The 17544-nt window shown below is 41.4% G+C and overlaps 1 protein-coding gene across 3 annotated transcripts in view; it reads right to left on the bottom strand.

Moving 5' to 3' along the window:
* The window catches only part of LOC126272028 (FERM domain-containing protein 5), a 1188777-nt gene that overhangs the window by 65035 nt on the left and 1106198 nt on the right, over positions 1-17544 (bottom strand). For all 3 annotated transcript variants that reach the window (XM_049974531.1, XM_049974532.1, XM_049974533.1), the window contains exon 6: positions 14958-15110. In XM_049974531.1, coding sequence (XP_049830488.1) covers positions 14958-15110 — 153 coding nt within the window. The remainder of the gene's footprint in view (positions 1-14957; positions 15111-17544) is intronic.

Below are 17544 nucleotides of genomic sequence, written 5' to 3'. Positions count from 1 at the left end.
TATGTTGAATTAGCTACTATCCTACAACTTAACTTTTTCTAAAATTCAGTGACTTCGATAAAACTAGTAGGCAATTAGGTAAAAAAGGTAAATGACATCACTGGATCCAGTGCTGAAATCAGATTATTTCTGAGTACAATTAACAGCCACATATACCAAAATTGGAACAGAGATAAAGCAGTCCTGTCTGGAAGGATAAACAAAAAAACAATTTTATGGACACAGAAATGAAGGAATCTGAGTCATGTCTATCTATGAAACATTGTCTTTGACGTCTTTGGAGTAATTACGTCAGACAACAAAATCATATACATAGCACGCCATCTAGGGTAAGTGGATGACAGCAATGAGATTTCTTCCTTCACAAGCTGAAGGAATCTTATAGATGCATTTCAGTATAATTTTTCTGCTTCGCTTCTTTGCGATGACTAGCACATCTTTTTCATTTCTTGATGTCCTATCTTGATGATGCTACCAACAGTTATCAAATTACAAGAAGCTATAGTACCTTTTGCAAATATCAGTTCTTTCCTTGGGAGAAGGATGAGGAGGAGGAAGGGTAAATAATAAGTGCACTATTGACATCAGACTATCAACAACAACAAGGCAGCTGGTTACCAAACCAATGAGAAGCCTTAGGGAAAACAACAGTCTCTATACATCCCAGCATCACATGTCTTAATTATGATCATTTACTATCTCCTATGTACACTGATCCTCCATCATCTTTACAGGCAGCAAAACGAGCAAACCTTCCTTTCGCTAGATATTGTATTCTAAATTAAATGTTTTTTGAATGTCTTGATTCAAGTGGCAGAATTTCCTGAATTGTTTCTGAGCCTACTGTGATCTCTTTTACAAGATTTTAAGTCACTGGAAGTGATCTAAATTATGTGAATGTTTACTAAATGCATAACATACAGAAATCATAAAATAAAAGAAAATCTGATCATACCTTTGTCCTTGGATCCTGAATCAAGTAAGCATTAAATGAAAAGTACTCTAATTATTAATTCATCAAAGAGCTAACAATCACACACACACACACACACACACACACACACACACACACACACACACACACACAATATTGTTCCATACTTCTCTTCACCAAAAACAAACAGAAACTTTTCCACAATACTACTAAATAATAGGTTAATAACTTAAATGTACAAGGAACTATAACAGATACAGAGATGCATAACTTGAAACAACTTATGCTTATTATATTAGACAAGTAAAAATTTAATTTTCCCATTAGAGCAGAAGGACATTATTTGTATTCACAATAATTTATTGAAAAATGATTTTGGACACTGTCTCACCAGAAACAAAATTACTTGTCACAAGCTTCTCAGAGGAGTATGTACTGCATATCTGTAAGCGAGTGTAAATATTACAGGCATGAAGAGCATGACAAATTGTCATCATCACAAATCACTTCAAAATGTAAAGGTGTAAGTTCTGCCAACAGACACAATTAAAAGTAGGTAAAATTGTACATAGCTTTTTGAACTCTTAAGGAGATGACCACCGAAAGGCAGAAGCATTGCATCCTCTATAGGTACACCAACAAAAGGTACAGAGCTTTGCTATCTTTTGGAATGAACTTCCTTTTTCATGCTTGCAGGAAAATCACGCACGCGCGTGCACAACACTCTCTCTCTCTCTCTCTCTCTCTCTCTCTCTCTCTCTCTCTCTCTCTCTCTCTCTCTCTATTGGTGGGGGATGGTTTAGGCCAGGGAGATTATGGGAGCAAAGGATGTGCTGTACGGATAGCTCCCATATGCGCAGGTCAGAAAAGCTGGTGGTGGTGGAGAGGATCCAGCCATTGAAATCTCACGTATTGTGCTCTACTGCATGTTGTGCCATTGGGTGGTCCACCTTGTTTTTGGCAACAGTTTGGCAGTGGCCATTCATTCTAGTTGACAGCAATTTGGTTGCCATACCAATGTAAAATCCTGTGCAGTGCTTGCAGCAGAGCGGGTATGTAACATGTCTGGTTTCACATGTGGCCTAGCCTCTGATGGGGTAGGATAGGCCTGTGACAGGACTGGAGTAGGGGGTGCTGGCTGGGTGGATTTGGTAGGTCTTGTATCTGGGTCTTCTCCTAGGTTGTAATTCCTGTGGCACGGGATTGGGGGTTGGAGTGCCATAGGGATGGACTAGGATGTTATGGAGGTTGGATGGGTGGTGGAACACTTTGGGAGGGGATGGTAGTAACTTAGGTAGGCTGTCCCTCATTTCAGGGCATGATGATAGATCATTAAAAAAAAAGCCCTGATGAAGGGCGTGGTTCAGTCGTTTCAGTCCCAGGTGGTATTTGGTGACAGGGGGGGGGGGTTCTTTGTGGCTGGTTCTTGGGATGGATGTGAGGATCAGGTGTATGTGGGGATATGCCATTGGAGATCTCTCTGTGTATTAGGTCTGGAGGATATTGCCTCAAAAAGGCCTTCAGCACACTGGGCAACGGAGTTTTCATCACTACAGATGTGTCTGCCATGGTTGGCCAAGCTGTATGGGAGGAACTTTTTTGTGTGTAAGAGGTGGCAGCTGTCAAAGTTCACATGCTGTTGGTGATTTGTGGGTTTGATGTGGACCAAGGTATGGATGGAGCTGTCCGAGAGTAGAAGATCAACATCTATGAAAGTGGCACGATGGCTGGAGGAGGACCAGATGAAGTGGATAGGAGAGGTGGCATTGAGATTGTAGAAGAATGAGGATAAGGTGTCCTGGTCTTTGGTGCAGATTATAAAGATGTCATTCATAAACCTGAACCAGACCAGGGATTTGGGGTTTCGGGAAGCTATGAATTTTTTTTCTAGGGAGCCCATGAAGAGTTTACCATTGGAAGAGGCTATTCAGGTGCCCAAGGCTGTGGCACAGATTTGTTTGTATACCTTCCCTTCAAAGGTTAACTATATATGAGTTAGGATGTAATTGGATAGAAGTATGGGGAATGAAATGGTTGGTTTGGAATTTTCAGGGTGTTGGGAAAGGTAGAATTCAATCACAGCAAGGCCATGGGCATGAGGAATGATGGTTATAAGGGTGTTGCATTGACAGTGACGAGCAGGCACCTGAGAAGTGAGAGTGTGGGGATGGTGGAGAGCCGGTGTGGGAAGTGGTTGTTATCTTTAATGTGGGAGGCTAGATTTTGGACAATTGGTTGCAGAAGTTGGTCAACAAGAGCTGAGATTCTTTGGGGAGGGGGAGTACAGTAACCAGCCACAATGGAGTGCTCAGGAGTGTTAGAATTGTGGATTTTGTGGAGCATGTAGAAGGTGGGTGTGCGGGCTGTTGTTGGGGTGAGTAGGGAGATGGATATAGGGGAGAGGTTGTGGGAAGGACCTAAGGATTTCAGGATGGATTGGAGGTTGTGTTGGACTTCTGGGATTGGGTCACTTTGGCAAAGCTTGTAGGTGGAGGTGTCGGACACCAGGAGGAGGCCCTCTGCCAGGTAGTCACTACAGTTCATCAAAACAGTGGTGGAACCTTTGTCTGCAAAAGATGATCATGTTTTTAGGTTGTGCTGGGCAGTCCTTCTGCTAAAGGGTGATGTTCGTATGGAGAGACCTGGGAAAGGTTGAAAGTTAAGAATTCCTGGAAGGTGACCAGGGGATGGTTAGGTGGGAGGGTCATGGTTGGATGATGGTACAAAAATGGGATGGGCAGGATTTGATGTAAGGATTGGATGGGCTTTCGTTGGAGAGGTTGATGGCAAAGAAGTGTTTCCACTGCAGGGAGTGGGAGAAGGAGAGTAGGTCTTTCACAAGTCCAACATGGTTAAACCTGGGAGCAGGACTGAATGTGAGGACTTTGGGTGGGTCTGAAACTTCTGTGGGGTTGAGGATTTTGGTGGAGAGTTTAACAACAGTTTTGGTTCTGGATTTTGTGGAGTGTTGGTAGGAGGTTTTGTAGGATGAGGAGGGTTGAAATGGTTAGCTAGGCAAAGACTGGGTGCTATGAGGGTTCATGAGAAGGAACACCTGATTGTCCTCCCAACAGACAAAGGTTCCACTACTGTTCTGATGGAACGGTAGAGGGCCTCCGCCAGTTGTCTGACACCTCCACCTACAAGCTCTGCCACAGTGACCCCATTCACGAAATCCAACCTCTAATCTCTGCTGAAATCCTTAGGCCATTCCCACAACCTCTCCCCTGAATCAATCTCCTTGCTCATCACAACAGCCCCCATATCCACCTTCCACATGCTCCCCAAAATCCACAAACATAATAATCCTGGGTGCTCCATTGTGGTTGATTATAGTAACCCCACCAAAGGAGTCTCATCCCTTGTTGACCAGCACCTGAAAACAACTGTTCTAAACCTAGCCTCCAACATTAAAGATATGAATGACTTCCTGCGCCGGCTCTCCACCATCCCCACACCCTTACCTCCAGGGTCCCTCCTCATCACTGGTGATGCAATCCCCCTTTTTCTATATATCAATATCCCTCTGCCCATGGCCTTGCCATGATTGAATACTACCTTTCCCAACACCTTGCGGTTTCCAAACCCACCACTTCATTCCTCATACACCTAACAAACTACATCATAATCCATAACCACTTCACCTTTGAAGGCTAGGAAAACAAATTCATGGTGCAGCCATGGGCACCTGTGTGGAACCCTCCTATGTGAACCTCTTCACAGGCCACCTAGAGAAAATATTCATATATACCCCAAACCCCTGGTATGATTCAGGTTTATAGATGACATCTTTATAATCTGGACCCAAACTCAGGACACTTATCCTCATTCCATCACAATCACAATGTCACCTCTTCCATTTAGTTCATTTGGTACTCTTCCACCCATTGTGCTACCTTCCTAGATATTGATCTCCTCCTCTCAGATGGCTCCATTCGTACCTCAATCCACATCAAATCCACAAATCACCAACAGTACCTGCATTTTGACAGCAGCCACCCCTTTCACACAAAAAAATCCCTCTCATATACACCCTGGCCACCCAGGGTAGACACAATGCAGTGATGAGTACTCCCTCCCTCAGTATGCTCAAGGCCTCAAAAAGGCCTTTGCAAACAGCCAGTACTTCCTGACTTAATATGCAAAGAGATGTCCCATGCTATATCCCCACATACACCTGATCCTCAGAGCCGTCTCAAGAACCAACCACAAAGAAGTGCCTCTCCCCCCCCCCCCCCCCCCTTGTCACCCAATACCACAAGGGACTGAAACGACTTAACCGCTTCCTTTATCAGGGATTTTTTGATTATCTATCATCATACCTTGAAATGAGGGACATCCTGTCCAAGATACTTCCAACCACTCCCAAAGTGGTGTTCCGCCATCCACTCAAGCTCCACAACATCCTAGTCCATCCCTATGCCACTCATTCCCACGATCCCCTCCCACAGGGATCACACCATTGCAGAAGACCTCGATGCGAGACCTTCCCAATCCAGCCACCCAGCACCACCTACTCCACTCCATCACAGGCCAGGCCACCTGTGAAAGTAGCCATGTTATGTACCAGCTCTGCTGCAATCACTGCACAGTGTTTTAGATTGGCATGACAACCAACTAGCTGTCAACTAGAATGAATGGCTACTACCAGACTGTTGCCGAAAAGAAGGTGAACCACCAAGTGGCACAACACACATCCGAGATTTCAATGGCAGCTTCACAACCTGTGCCAACTGGATCCTCCCCAGTACCACCAGCTTTTCTGAGGTGCGCAGATGGGAGCTATGCTTACAGTATATCCTTTGCCCCCATAAGCTCTCTGGTCTAACTTGCAGTCCTCCAAACCCCCACCCAATAGAGAGAGAGAGAGTGTGTAATCCATCTCCTGCCCCAGTACTCCTGCCCAATTCATGTCAGCTAGTTATGTGCTGCTATCTCATGCCCTAGTCCGTGAAATCGAGTGTCAAGCCGTCTGCTGCCTGCCCCCTCTAACTGCAACCCTAGCTAGCTCACACATGGCTCCCCGCGCTCCCATGAGCCACTAGGTGCTTACTCCCAACTCCCTCCACTCCCTGCCTCCCTGCCTCCTGACTGCCTTCATCCCTCACCCCACCCCAGCACACCCACTGTAGCCCAGGAAAGAGCTGGCAGTTGACTGAGCTCACTGTAGGGAGACAGAGAGTGTGTGTGTGTGTGTGTGTGTGTGTGTGTGTGTGTGTGTGTGTGTGTGTGTGTGTGTGTGTGTTTTTCCTACAAGCTTTAAAAAGGAAGTTTGTTCCGAAATCTAGAAAAGCTCTGTACCTTTTGTTTGTGTACCTGTCAATGATGCAGTGCTTCTGCCTTTCAGTGAGTTATCTCCTTCATCCATAAATAATTCATAATTCTCAACCAGAACTTTCCATACTGTTGTTAGTTCTTTCTTCAGGGACGAAAGTGGGTTAGCTTGAGAGAGATTGGAAAGGAGGTGCAGGTCACTCAAATCACAGTTCGAGGGATCCTATCAGTAGTGAGGATATATAAAGGCAAAGATAAAGGGGGGAAGTGTTAGAGAGAGGAGGATCTCAAAGAGATACGCCTAGAAGCATTGCATTAGCTTTAGTCCTGAGATCAGAGAAGGACAGTAAAATAAATATGTATTAAGAAGCACCAAAATGTGGAGTGAAATGAATAGGAAATTAAGAACTTGGAGAAAAACAAGAGGGAAAAGTGAATAGAGACAGCAACAGAGAGAAGGAAGGATTAAGACAGAAATGTTCTAAGGTAGTAAAGTAAATAATGAAATTCTGTCAATAGAAAAAAGGCCAGAAAGGGGGTGATGGAAGATGGTGGTGGGATGTACATCTACAATGTATAAGTAATACTCTGCAAGCCACTTTAGAATGCATTGAGCAGGGTCTGTCATACCATTGTTAGTGGTTTCTTGTCTTGTTCCATTTATATATTGAGTGAAGAGAAAGCTATTGTCCATACACCTCTGTATGTGCCCTAACCCTTTTTTTTATTCTCATTATGCCTACACATGCACAGTGATCACACAGTCTTCCTTGAATATAGGTTCTCTAAATTTATCCAGTAGGTTTTCACAGGAGCTACATTAGCTATCTTCCAGGGATACCCATTTAATTTCCCTGAGCATTTCTGTTTAACTTAATAAGCACTACACCATCCTGTATGATACTAGCAGGACTTTACTTAATTTGTTACTGTTTATTGTCATTCCTACTTTGTAAATACTCTGATCATACACTTGTGTCTTGTACGCAATTTCTTTTACAGATACTTCACACCTTCCCAGAAACCTCCCAACAAGATTAAGCTTTCCATTTGTATTGCTTACTGCTGCTTTCCTTTTTTCATCTGATTTCACATTGTTCCTTAGTATTACCCCTAAAAGCTTACATGATGTGCCAGTACTTATCATCACTCTTATGATAGGATACTATCAGGTTCTTTCTTTTTGTTATAGGCATTGTTCTTGGATCTATTCATACTGAAACAGATCTGTCATTCCTGGCACTAAGAGTCTTTCTATGTTTTGTTATGATTGTCCCGTGATGGTACTTTCCTGGACACAACTGATTATTGACTAACAATATTACAGTGTGGCTGATCCTATCTAATAAATCATTTATGCATATTGAGAGGAACTATTATGCTTCCTTGGACACGTTCATTATTACTTCCAAGCCTATTGAACTTTTATTGTAATCTGTTAGTAAAATATCTGTTGAGCTAGTCACATGTTAAAAAACATACACTGCATGATTGTATCTTGGTACGTAGTCAATGTTGTGTAGAGTATTGCATGCCTTTTGGAAATCTAGGAAGATGGAATCTACTTTTTCCTCTGCATCTGCTTTTAGCATATCATGTATCAATAAAGCAATCTGTAAAAAAATCATTTGCAAATTGTAATTATGGTTCCATACACATCGGCTGTGGAATATTTCAGAACAAATGAAAATTTGTGCTGGACTGGGACTCAAAACCAGATTTCCTATTTGTAATGAGCAGTCACTTTAAATGCTTCAGCTATCCAAACATGCTTCCAGGAGCGGCCCAAATCTCCATTTGTACTGGTGTCTAAATTCCCAAGTGTTCAAACTATACGAGGGGCGTTTGAAAAGTCCGTGCAAAGTCTGAGAGATGGCACCACCAGCATGTCTCGGGGTCATCTTTACTTAGTAACATCTTTGGAAAGAACGCACACAAAGTTTCAGCCATACTGATCTATTTCTTTGTGTTTCGCATTTGTGTAAATCAAGGAAGTTGAGTGATTGTCAAAAAATGGACAAAAAAGAATTTCGTGTGGTGATTAAACATTACTTTATGAAAGGCAAAACGCCTCAGGAGACTAAAGAGAAGCTTGATAAACATTCTGATGACTCTGCACCTTTGATTAGAACAGTTTATAAGTAGTTTCAAAATTTTTGAAGTGGCCATATGGGCATAAGTGATGCTGGACTTTCTGGACGCCCTGTGGAGGTTACAACTCCAGAAATCATTGATAAAATTCACAATATGGTGATGGATGACAGAAGAGTTAAGGTGCGTGAGATTGCTAGTGCTGTGGGCATCTCAAATGAACAGGTACATAATATTTTGCATAAACATTTGGACATGAGAAAGCTATCCGGAAAATGGATTCCACAATTGCTCACACTTGACCAAAATTGGAATTGTGTGAAGTTTGCAAGGAAGGTTTGCAGCTGCTCAGGAAGAATCCGCAGGACTTTAAGTGTCGTTTCGTCACTGTGAATGAAACATGGATACATTACTATACTCCTAAGACCAAACAACAATCTAAACAATGGGTTAACAAGGAAGAATCTACTCCAAAAAAGGCGAAGACCATTTCTTTGGCCAGAAAGGTTATGGTGACTGTCTTTTGGGATTCGCAAAGGATAATCCTCATCGAATATTTGGAAAAGGGTAAGACTATTATAGGTGCATATTATTCATCATTATTGGACCATTTGAAAACCAAGCTGCACACCTCAGCAGTTGTGGTCGCAAAATTATTGGAAATAGGATTCCAACTCGTTTCACATCCTCCCTATTCTCCAGACTTGACTCCCTCGGACTATTACTTGTTCCCCAATTTGAAGACATTGCTGGCAGTACAAAGATTTTATTCAAACAAGGAGGTGATTGCAGCAGCTAATACCTATTTTGCAGACTCGGACAATTCCTATTATTGGGAAGGGATCAACAAATTAGAACAAAGAAAACAAAGGAGACTATGCCGAAAAAAGAAAAAAAGGTTTACCCCAAACATGTAAGTAGTTAATATTTTGGCACAGACCTTTCTAACGCCCAGCGTATTGTAATATTTAGATGAAATATCTGCCTGTCCTACCGTCGCAGCATGGAGGTGGGGTCCCATGTGCCATTGGATATTCAAGGGCCATTGAGTAGCATGTTGTAAATTACGATTTTGTACAGATTTCCATTCCTCCATTTACAGCACCGTCTGTGGCGAAACGAAGAAGAAAATGCCTCAGACAAACTGTATGTAGATTTTGCTGCAGAATCATATTCTGCAATAAAAACCAGGGGCTCCCATTGAAGATTCCAAAGTTGCCCCCTGCCACCCATGCACGGGATGGGCTGATGGGTCCAGTATGGTATCACTGAATGTCTCCCTCTGAGACAAACAAAGTGGAATTATAACTTTTTTTGATCTGATGTGTAGTTTTCGATATTTGTCAATGCCTTCAGTTAAAATGAACGCTGTGTATAAGAACACTAGAATTAGAACTGGCATGGGTAAAGAGATAATACGCGAAATACAAACAAATCAAGAAGTAAAACAAGAGTGTAGTTTGTCATCAACACTATTCAGTATCTATATAGATGAGGTGATTAGAGAACGGAATAGAGACAGGGCACTATCAGGAATAAATACTGGGTGCAATAAACATATTAACACGATGTTATTCGCGGATGATCAAGTTATCATATGCAACAGCGTGGATAAATTACAAATTGCATTACAAAACTGAATGAGATAAATACAAGCTACAATCTGACAAAATTAGAAACAATGCAATACGGGAAGAATTAGGGATGCAACCAATTACCCAAGAGGCACTCCAATACAAAGAAAAATGGAGAGTACCCATACATCACATATGACTACAAAGACTTCCTAAACTAGCAATGGAATATAAACTGTGGGGCAACAGAAGTGTGGGAAGACCGAGGGAGAGATGGTGAGACCGGAACAGGCCCTAGGCCTCACCCTTGGCTGGCACAAGAAGAAGAAGGTTAAGAATTATTTTGAAACTATATAAGGCAATGAATGTTTAAAAGTTTTCGTAAATGATCTAAGATAATTCCAATATGGCGATGGGGCACAACAGCCCACTTAAATAGGGGCATATGGGCAATCTGCATTGCTGTCTTTTTAAAGTAAGGTAGTCAAAGTCTACATCATTTCAAATGCAGTTTAGCCAGCTGGTTTGGCTGAGTGGTTCTAGGCACCTCAGTCTGGAACCGTGTGACTGCTACAGTCCTGCCTAGGGCATGGATGTGTGTGATGTCCTTAGGTTAGTTAAGTTTAAGTAGTTCTAAGTTCTAGGGGAATGATAACCTCAGATGTTAAGTCCCAAAGTGCTCAGAGCCATTTCAAATACAGTTTCTACAGCAAACAAATTGTGTACTGCATTGATTTTTAACTGGTAACATCTATGTGATGTTTTTTTAGTCCCATAATGAGCCTTTGCGACTTCCGAGAGGGCGCGGGAGTGATCATACTGGCGCCACTTGTGCGAGCGGTTCATCGACTCTGGCCCTTGTTGTATCATCTTTGCTGGGTTACGTGTTCCCTCTGGGGCTGTGTGGTAGTGAGTGGTGTGTTGGACGGGTGTGCCTGAGTAGCCGGCATCCTGGCGATTACAGCGACTTATCACCGTTGACCAACGGGTTATGGGGGCCCACGTTTTCCTGCAGTGATGGCCGTTTCTACCTGCGAGTTTAGTGGGGAATGAGCAGCTCTCGTCGGGTGCAACCTGGTTACGACATGCATTAGTTAGTTGTGGTGTATTAAATATGCCAATATGTATTGAACAAGTACGTCCATGCTCATAAATTAAGGATAACTGCAAATGTGGTGCCACACAATGTGGCACTACACATAACTGGTACTAATAACATAGGAACATAGGGAACACACACGACACAGATCTTAAGTCCACAGTATTGGTGATAAGTTGAGAAAACTGTGCCGAAACGCATGTACTACAAAATGCCACTGTTTCCTGTGCATGTACCCCAACATCAATATGGGATATGATCACCATGCACTCGTATACAGGGCGCACAATGGGTTGACATACTTTTGATCAGGTGGTCGAGCAGCTGTTAGGGTACAGCCTCCCATTCTTGCACCAGTGCCTGACAGAGCTTCTGAACTGCCTTAGGGGTTTGACGACGTGCAGTGATACGTCGATCGAGAGCATCCAAGACATGTTTGAAGGGGTTTAGGTCTGGAGAACAGGCAGGCCACTCCATTTGCCTGATATCTTCTGTTTCAAGGTACTCCTCCACGATGGCAGTACAAAGATGCTATTCAAACAAGGAGGTGATTGCAGCAGCTAATACCTATTTTGCAGACTTGGACAATTCCCATTATTCGGAAGGGATCAACAAATTAGAACAGCGTTGGGCAAAGTCTATAAATCTAAAAGGAGACTATGACAAAAAACAAAAAAGGTTTATCCCAAACAAGTAAGTAGTTTTTATTTTTGGCCAGACTTTTCAAATGCCCCCCGTACAACCGTGATTCACACACAGGTTGACATATTGCTCTACTACGGTGTGAGAAACTGTTATGTAGTATAGTGACTGTGTTGTACGATATAGCACGAGTTGTGAAACATTTCTTCATTGAAATGTGGCCGTTGAATGTCAACACAGAGTCTGTTCCTTCATATATGCCTGCGTAACCAAAGGAACATTGCTTCATACTATATGGTACAACAGAGACATTTGCACAACAGCAAAGGAAGCTGTAGTTCACACAAGTGATTTTTCCTGAATCTGTGTTGATCCTTTGAGAAAAGCTGCTTTTCCCTGAGTGATATCCTACTGTCTGAGCTTAGAGTCTGCTCTAAGATCCTACAACAAATGAATGTCAGTGATTTTAGTCTGTGCTTCTGATCTTTTACTCTTCTTGTGAACAGGAGTGAGCTACATACTTTTCCAGTCACAAGAGACTACTCCCAACACACAATATTTTCAGTATATATGAGATAATAATGTAGCCAGCCCTCCAGGGTATTCTATGTAAAATCTAATTGGAATTCTGTCAGGGATTGATACATTCTTTGCTTTAAGTACTCTTAGTCAGTTTTCAGTACTGGTGGTGCTTACACCGCATCTCTCATTTGTGAGGCTATTTATTGTTCAAACACTGCTACAAAGTTAGTATTGTCTTGTGCAAATACATACACTGTGTGATCAAAAGTATCCAGACACCTGGCTGAAAATGGCTTACAAGTTCCTGGCAGCCTCCATCAGTGATGCTGGAATTCAATACAGTGTTGGCCCACCCTTAGCCTTGATGACAGCTTCCACTTTAGCAGGCATACATTCAGGGAGCTGGAAAATTGCTTTGGGAATGGCAGCCCATTCTTCACGGAGTGCTGCATTGAGGAGAGATATCACTGTCAGTTGATGAGGCCTGGCATGAAGTCAGCTTTCCAAAACATCCCAAAGGTGTTCTATAGGATCCAGATCAGGACTCTGTGCACGCCAGTCCATTACAAGGATGTTATTGTCATGTAACCACTCCGTCACAGGCTATGCATTATGAACAGGTGCTCAATCATGTTGAAAGATGCAGTTGCCATCCTCAAATTGCTCTTCAACAGTGGGGAGCAAGAAGGTGCTTGAAAGATCAATGTCGGCTTGTGCTGTGATAGTGCCACACAAAACAACAAGGGTGCAAGCCTCCTCCATGAAAAACAAGACAACACCATAACACCACCTCCTCTGAATTTGCTGTTGGCACTACACACGCTGGCAGATGACGTTCACCAGGCATTTGCCATACCCGCACCCTGCCTGCACACAATGTTTTTCCACTGTTAAAACATCCAATTTTTATGCTCCTTACACCAAGCAAGGCATTGTTTGGCATTTAACACCATGATGTGTGGTTTATAAGCAGCTGCTCGACCATGAAATCCAAGTTTTCTCACCTCCCGCCTAACTGTCGTAGTACTTGCAGTGGATCCTCATGTAGTTTGGAATTCCTGTGTCATAGTCTGGATAGATGCCTGCCTATTACACATTACGGCCCTCTTCAACTGTCAGCGATCTCTGTCAGTCAACGGACAAGGTTTGCCTGTATGCTTTTGTGCTGGATATGTCCCCTCATGTTTCTACTCATCATCACATCGGAAACAGTGGACCTAGGGATGTTTAGGAGTGTGGAAACCTCACGTTCACGCATATGAGACAAGTGACTCCCAATCACCTGACCACTGACCACATTCAAAATCCATGAGTTCCGCAGAATGCCCCACTTTACTCTCATGATGTCTAATGACTACTGAGGTTGCTGATATGGAGTACCTGGCAGTAGGTGGCAGCACAATGGACCTAATATGAAAAACATATGTTTTTGGGGGTGTCCGGATACTTTTGATCACGTAGTGTACTTAAATCAGAAATTACATTTTTATTATTTCTGTCTTCAGATCAATCACCAAGATCTGACCCAAAATTCTAGCCAGCTTTGTGCATGGTCCATCTTATGGATGCACAAAGTTTTCTGTAGCAGTTCTCCTGCAGTCTCTTTTGAAGTGACAGTGTAACAGACTTTATTTTTGCAATATTATCCATTAAATGAAGGTGGATTTTCACCATATTTTATTATGTTAATTGGCACTTTCTTAACTAGACTGTTGTTTAGAATGTCATTTAGTTTCACCTGTAAATGTTCTTAAATTTTGCTGGTTCTGAAGCAAATGCTCTCAGTTCATATTTTAAGTAGACTGTTTGTAATTGTTTACTGTTTTGACCAAAATATAAGTACTCTCATAGCTGTCTTGACACCACTTTTGTCCTGTGGTGACCATTTTTTCTGTAACAGGATCATGACTGCTATTACCTGTCTAACTGGTGACACTCTCGAAAATTTCAGTTCTCCCATGTGGTCTAAAATATTAATTTTGTGCATGGGTTTTGTACTAGTTGTTCGAGGCAGTTGGCAGACAACTTGTTTGGCATTACATTGAAAGTCTATTTGTTCTTACCACTGATAAAACATATGTAGTTTCTGTAGTCAATGTTATGCCAACTTAAGGTCACCTCTGGCTGGTTTGGAGTCGTAAATGTGTACTGAAATACTTTTTTTAAATGCTGCAATAAGAAAATAAAAGTTTTAGTTCACAGCCACATTCATTTTATACCTCGTTTGGCTTAATGTTTTCGCTTTTCATTGTAAATGCTCCTCCTCCTGGGAAGTCTAATCTGTCTTTCTGGCATGCAAATTCCTTTACTCAGCTTCAGTTCAACCAACTCAGTTCCTTGTGTGATGTGAAAGTACTGCTTTTTCAGGGAGATGTGCACTCTGGGACTTTGCAGCAGATCTGTGAGATTTTCTCTCCTCTCACTTTGGAACATATTTCAATTACATTCCATTGATTTCCTTTTTACACAGGTCACATGTTTTATGCAAACTTATTCACATACTCTAAAAAATGTTTACCAAAATGACATACAAAACATACAAAAAATACCAAAACAGTAACTTCCGTTTGGCAGTCAGAATCTAAAACAGACTGTCACTATCTAGCAAACTTGTTTTGCATTAATGGCATGCAGAGATAAAGACTCTGGTTAATTTGTGCATGCACTTTTTTATAGTAGAAAAAATCTCTGTGCATTTTCACTATTAAAAATCAATTTTAATTGTCTGACAAGTGAAATATACTGTGATTTAGTGCAATTGCACTGCCTGTGAAATAATTATTTAGCTATGTAAAACATCAAGTGATGATATTCATCTTACCTCATTATATGTAAGGTGAACAATAAACATTTTCCCTTCATAATTTATTTTCTGAACCTCACTCCAACGAAAGTGATGTGTCTTGCGACTGCCTTGGAATGTTAAGATACCACAATGGTTTATCCCAAGATATAACTGGTTTCCTCTGTGATCCTGAAACAAACATTTCGTGGTGTATCTGAACCTAAAAAGAGTACGACACACATCCAAAATTTGTGGTTAACATTTATGGGAAAGTATTGCCTGATTTGATGATATGTGAAATGAAAATATATGTTGGGATAGTAGGATAGAAATGAAAATTTGTTGAAAATATGGTTCACTATCTAATAAAACTACTGCCAAACGCATTTTATTTCACAGATATGTGAAAACAGTGATCTATAGTTAGAAAAAACAGCTTTATTATCTTTACTACTGTGCTACTTTTCACCACAGGATATTGGTATTTATCATATTTATCATAAATATAAGTACCAACATTTAAAACTTAGATTTGTATGCAATTTCAGAATAAAATGCCATAAAGTGAAACACAGATGAAAGTAAAATTGAAGAAGGGCCATACTGTTAAAGACTCACAAAAGTTATTGTGATCTGAACCCACAGTAACCCACTACCCCATACCCTCCACCCAACAGTTTTCATTCCCTCTGTCCTATCACCTCCTCCCTACTCACATCCTCTCACCCTGTTTGTGTGACCACTCAGTCTAAGGCGTCTTGTCACAGTTCGTGTGGCTACCCCCACCGGAGGTTCGAGAGTCCTCCCTCAGGCAAGGGTGTGTGTGTTGTCCTTAGTGTAAGTTAGTTAAAGTTAGTTTAATTAGTGTGTAAGCCTAAGGACTGATGACCACAGCAGTTTGGTCCCATAATCCTTATCACAAATTTCCTTTTCCTCTTTGTGTGCCACCCTCTGCCATCACACCCACCTGTTTTTCCCCTTTCCTACTTCTCTCCTTTTTCACTCCCCATCCCCCCTCCCCCTTTTCCCCCTCCCTGCCCCATAGCCTCCTGACATATTCCTGTCTGAGCTGCCAGAGACGGCACTTGTATGTGCATGAGGATGTGCTTGCTTTTGTGTGTGTGTGTGTTTCCTTTTTTTGAAGAAGGCTTTAGACTAAAGCTAAATGTGTAAATGTCTTTTTGTTGTGTCTGTCTGCAACTCACCATGTCATATTACAGTGAGTAGCAATCTATCTTTTCCTTATATTGTTGTCTACATGTAAAATAGCATTTGTAGAGTGAGACCACTGCATGAAGAGCAGAAAATATAGTCCAGTTCATAGGGCTATCCAACAATGTTGTATCTCCACGTAGTGATTTAGGTTTCCTTAGGTTGGAAGAAACATCTATTATTTTTGCATGCATAGGAAAGTTTGTTGTGTTCTCACACTGTACAAAATATAGTCAAATGGAACCAAATAAAAATCAAGCAACCAAGCAGGACCATATTATCAGCAGTAGAAAGATACCACCTGAAACCAAATCTGAAAATGACTGAAGAACACTCCAAATCCCGGACCCTAACTACATGGTGGTTCACCATTTGCTCCAAATCTTTCCCATCCAGTTAATATTGATGAAGATTCATCAGTTATATACTTCTGCAATCCCATCAAAATTTCTGCTGTTTTCCTACAGGCAACACTTCTTTCTTTTTCCATTATTTCTGTATCTCTCCACATTTAATAAGATATTTTTATTTATTTGCATTTCTTCTCTGTTTATCTTTGATAGGTTTTTTCTTTACTTCAGTCTTATTCTCCCCACTGTCCTGCTGTGTATTCATTCATTTTTTTCATTCATTCATCCACTCATTCAACTATCATGTTCTGTATATTCCACTATAATGAACCCTAATGGATATGGACAACCCAAGTTTTGCATTAACAAAGAGAAAGTGTTGTTAGCTTCTGCATTAGTAGTTAACAGTTGTTAAACTGCTATAAAGTCAGGCTAAATTTGTCTTGCAAGGGGATCACACCTACTCAACATCATTGATTTTGTCCAAATTCATGCTATTTGTAGAGTTTGGCTGAAAATGAAAGTGATAGATGCAGGAGGTCCAGATCGCTAATATAGGAAAAAAATAACATTTTTGCATAAGTTGGGCCTGGTATGAGCCATTAATGTTACCGTGGTTACCAGGTAGTGGCTAGCACAGTGGAAAAAGTACATAATGGTTAACCCTTGGTCCTTGGATTGAGTCCCTACACAGAAGGTTTTCTTTTTTTTACTGCCTATTTTTAAGTTACTCACACTGCAAATAAACCAAAATAAGCTCAACATCAATATATTATATTCACTAATATTTTCATAAAAGACATGGAAAGGCAAATTTGGGATAGCAAATAAATTGCCAAGGGAGGATGGTAGTTACTGGATCCTCAGGGATTCTGTAAATAAATTTCAAGAAAAGGATTGCTACACAAAAACAGACTTGGTTTACATTCATCATGGGTTCTCTTTCATCACACAGTTTGCAGCAAACAACACATGCATGCAGTGGCATGAAGGTCAAAATGAAACTAATGGAATACAATGTCCTTTACGCTTTAATTAAAATCCCTTCTTGGAATGTTCCT

Source organism: Schistocerca gregaria, chromosome 5 (genome assembly GCF_023897955.1).
Source record: "Schistocerca gregaria isolate iqSchGreg1 chromosome 5, iqSchGreg1.2, whole genome shotgun sequence".
Taxonomy (NCBI): Eukaryota; Metazoa; Arthropoda; class Insecta; order Orthoptera; family Acrididae; genus Schistocerca; species Schistocerca gregaria.
This window is presented reverse-complemented; position numbering and strand designations above follow the sequence as displayed.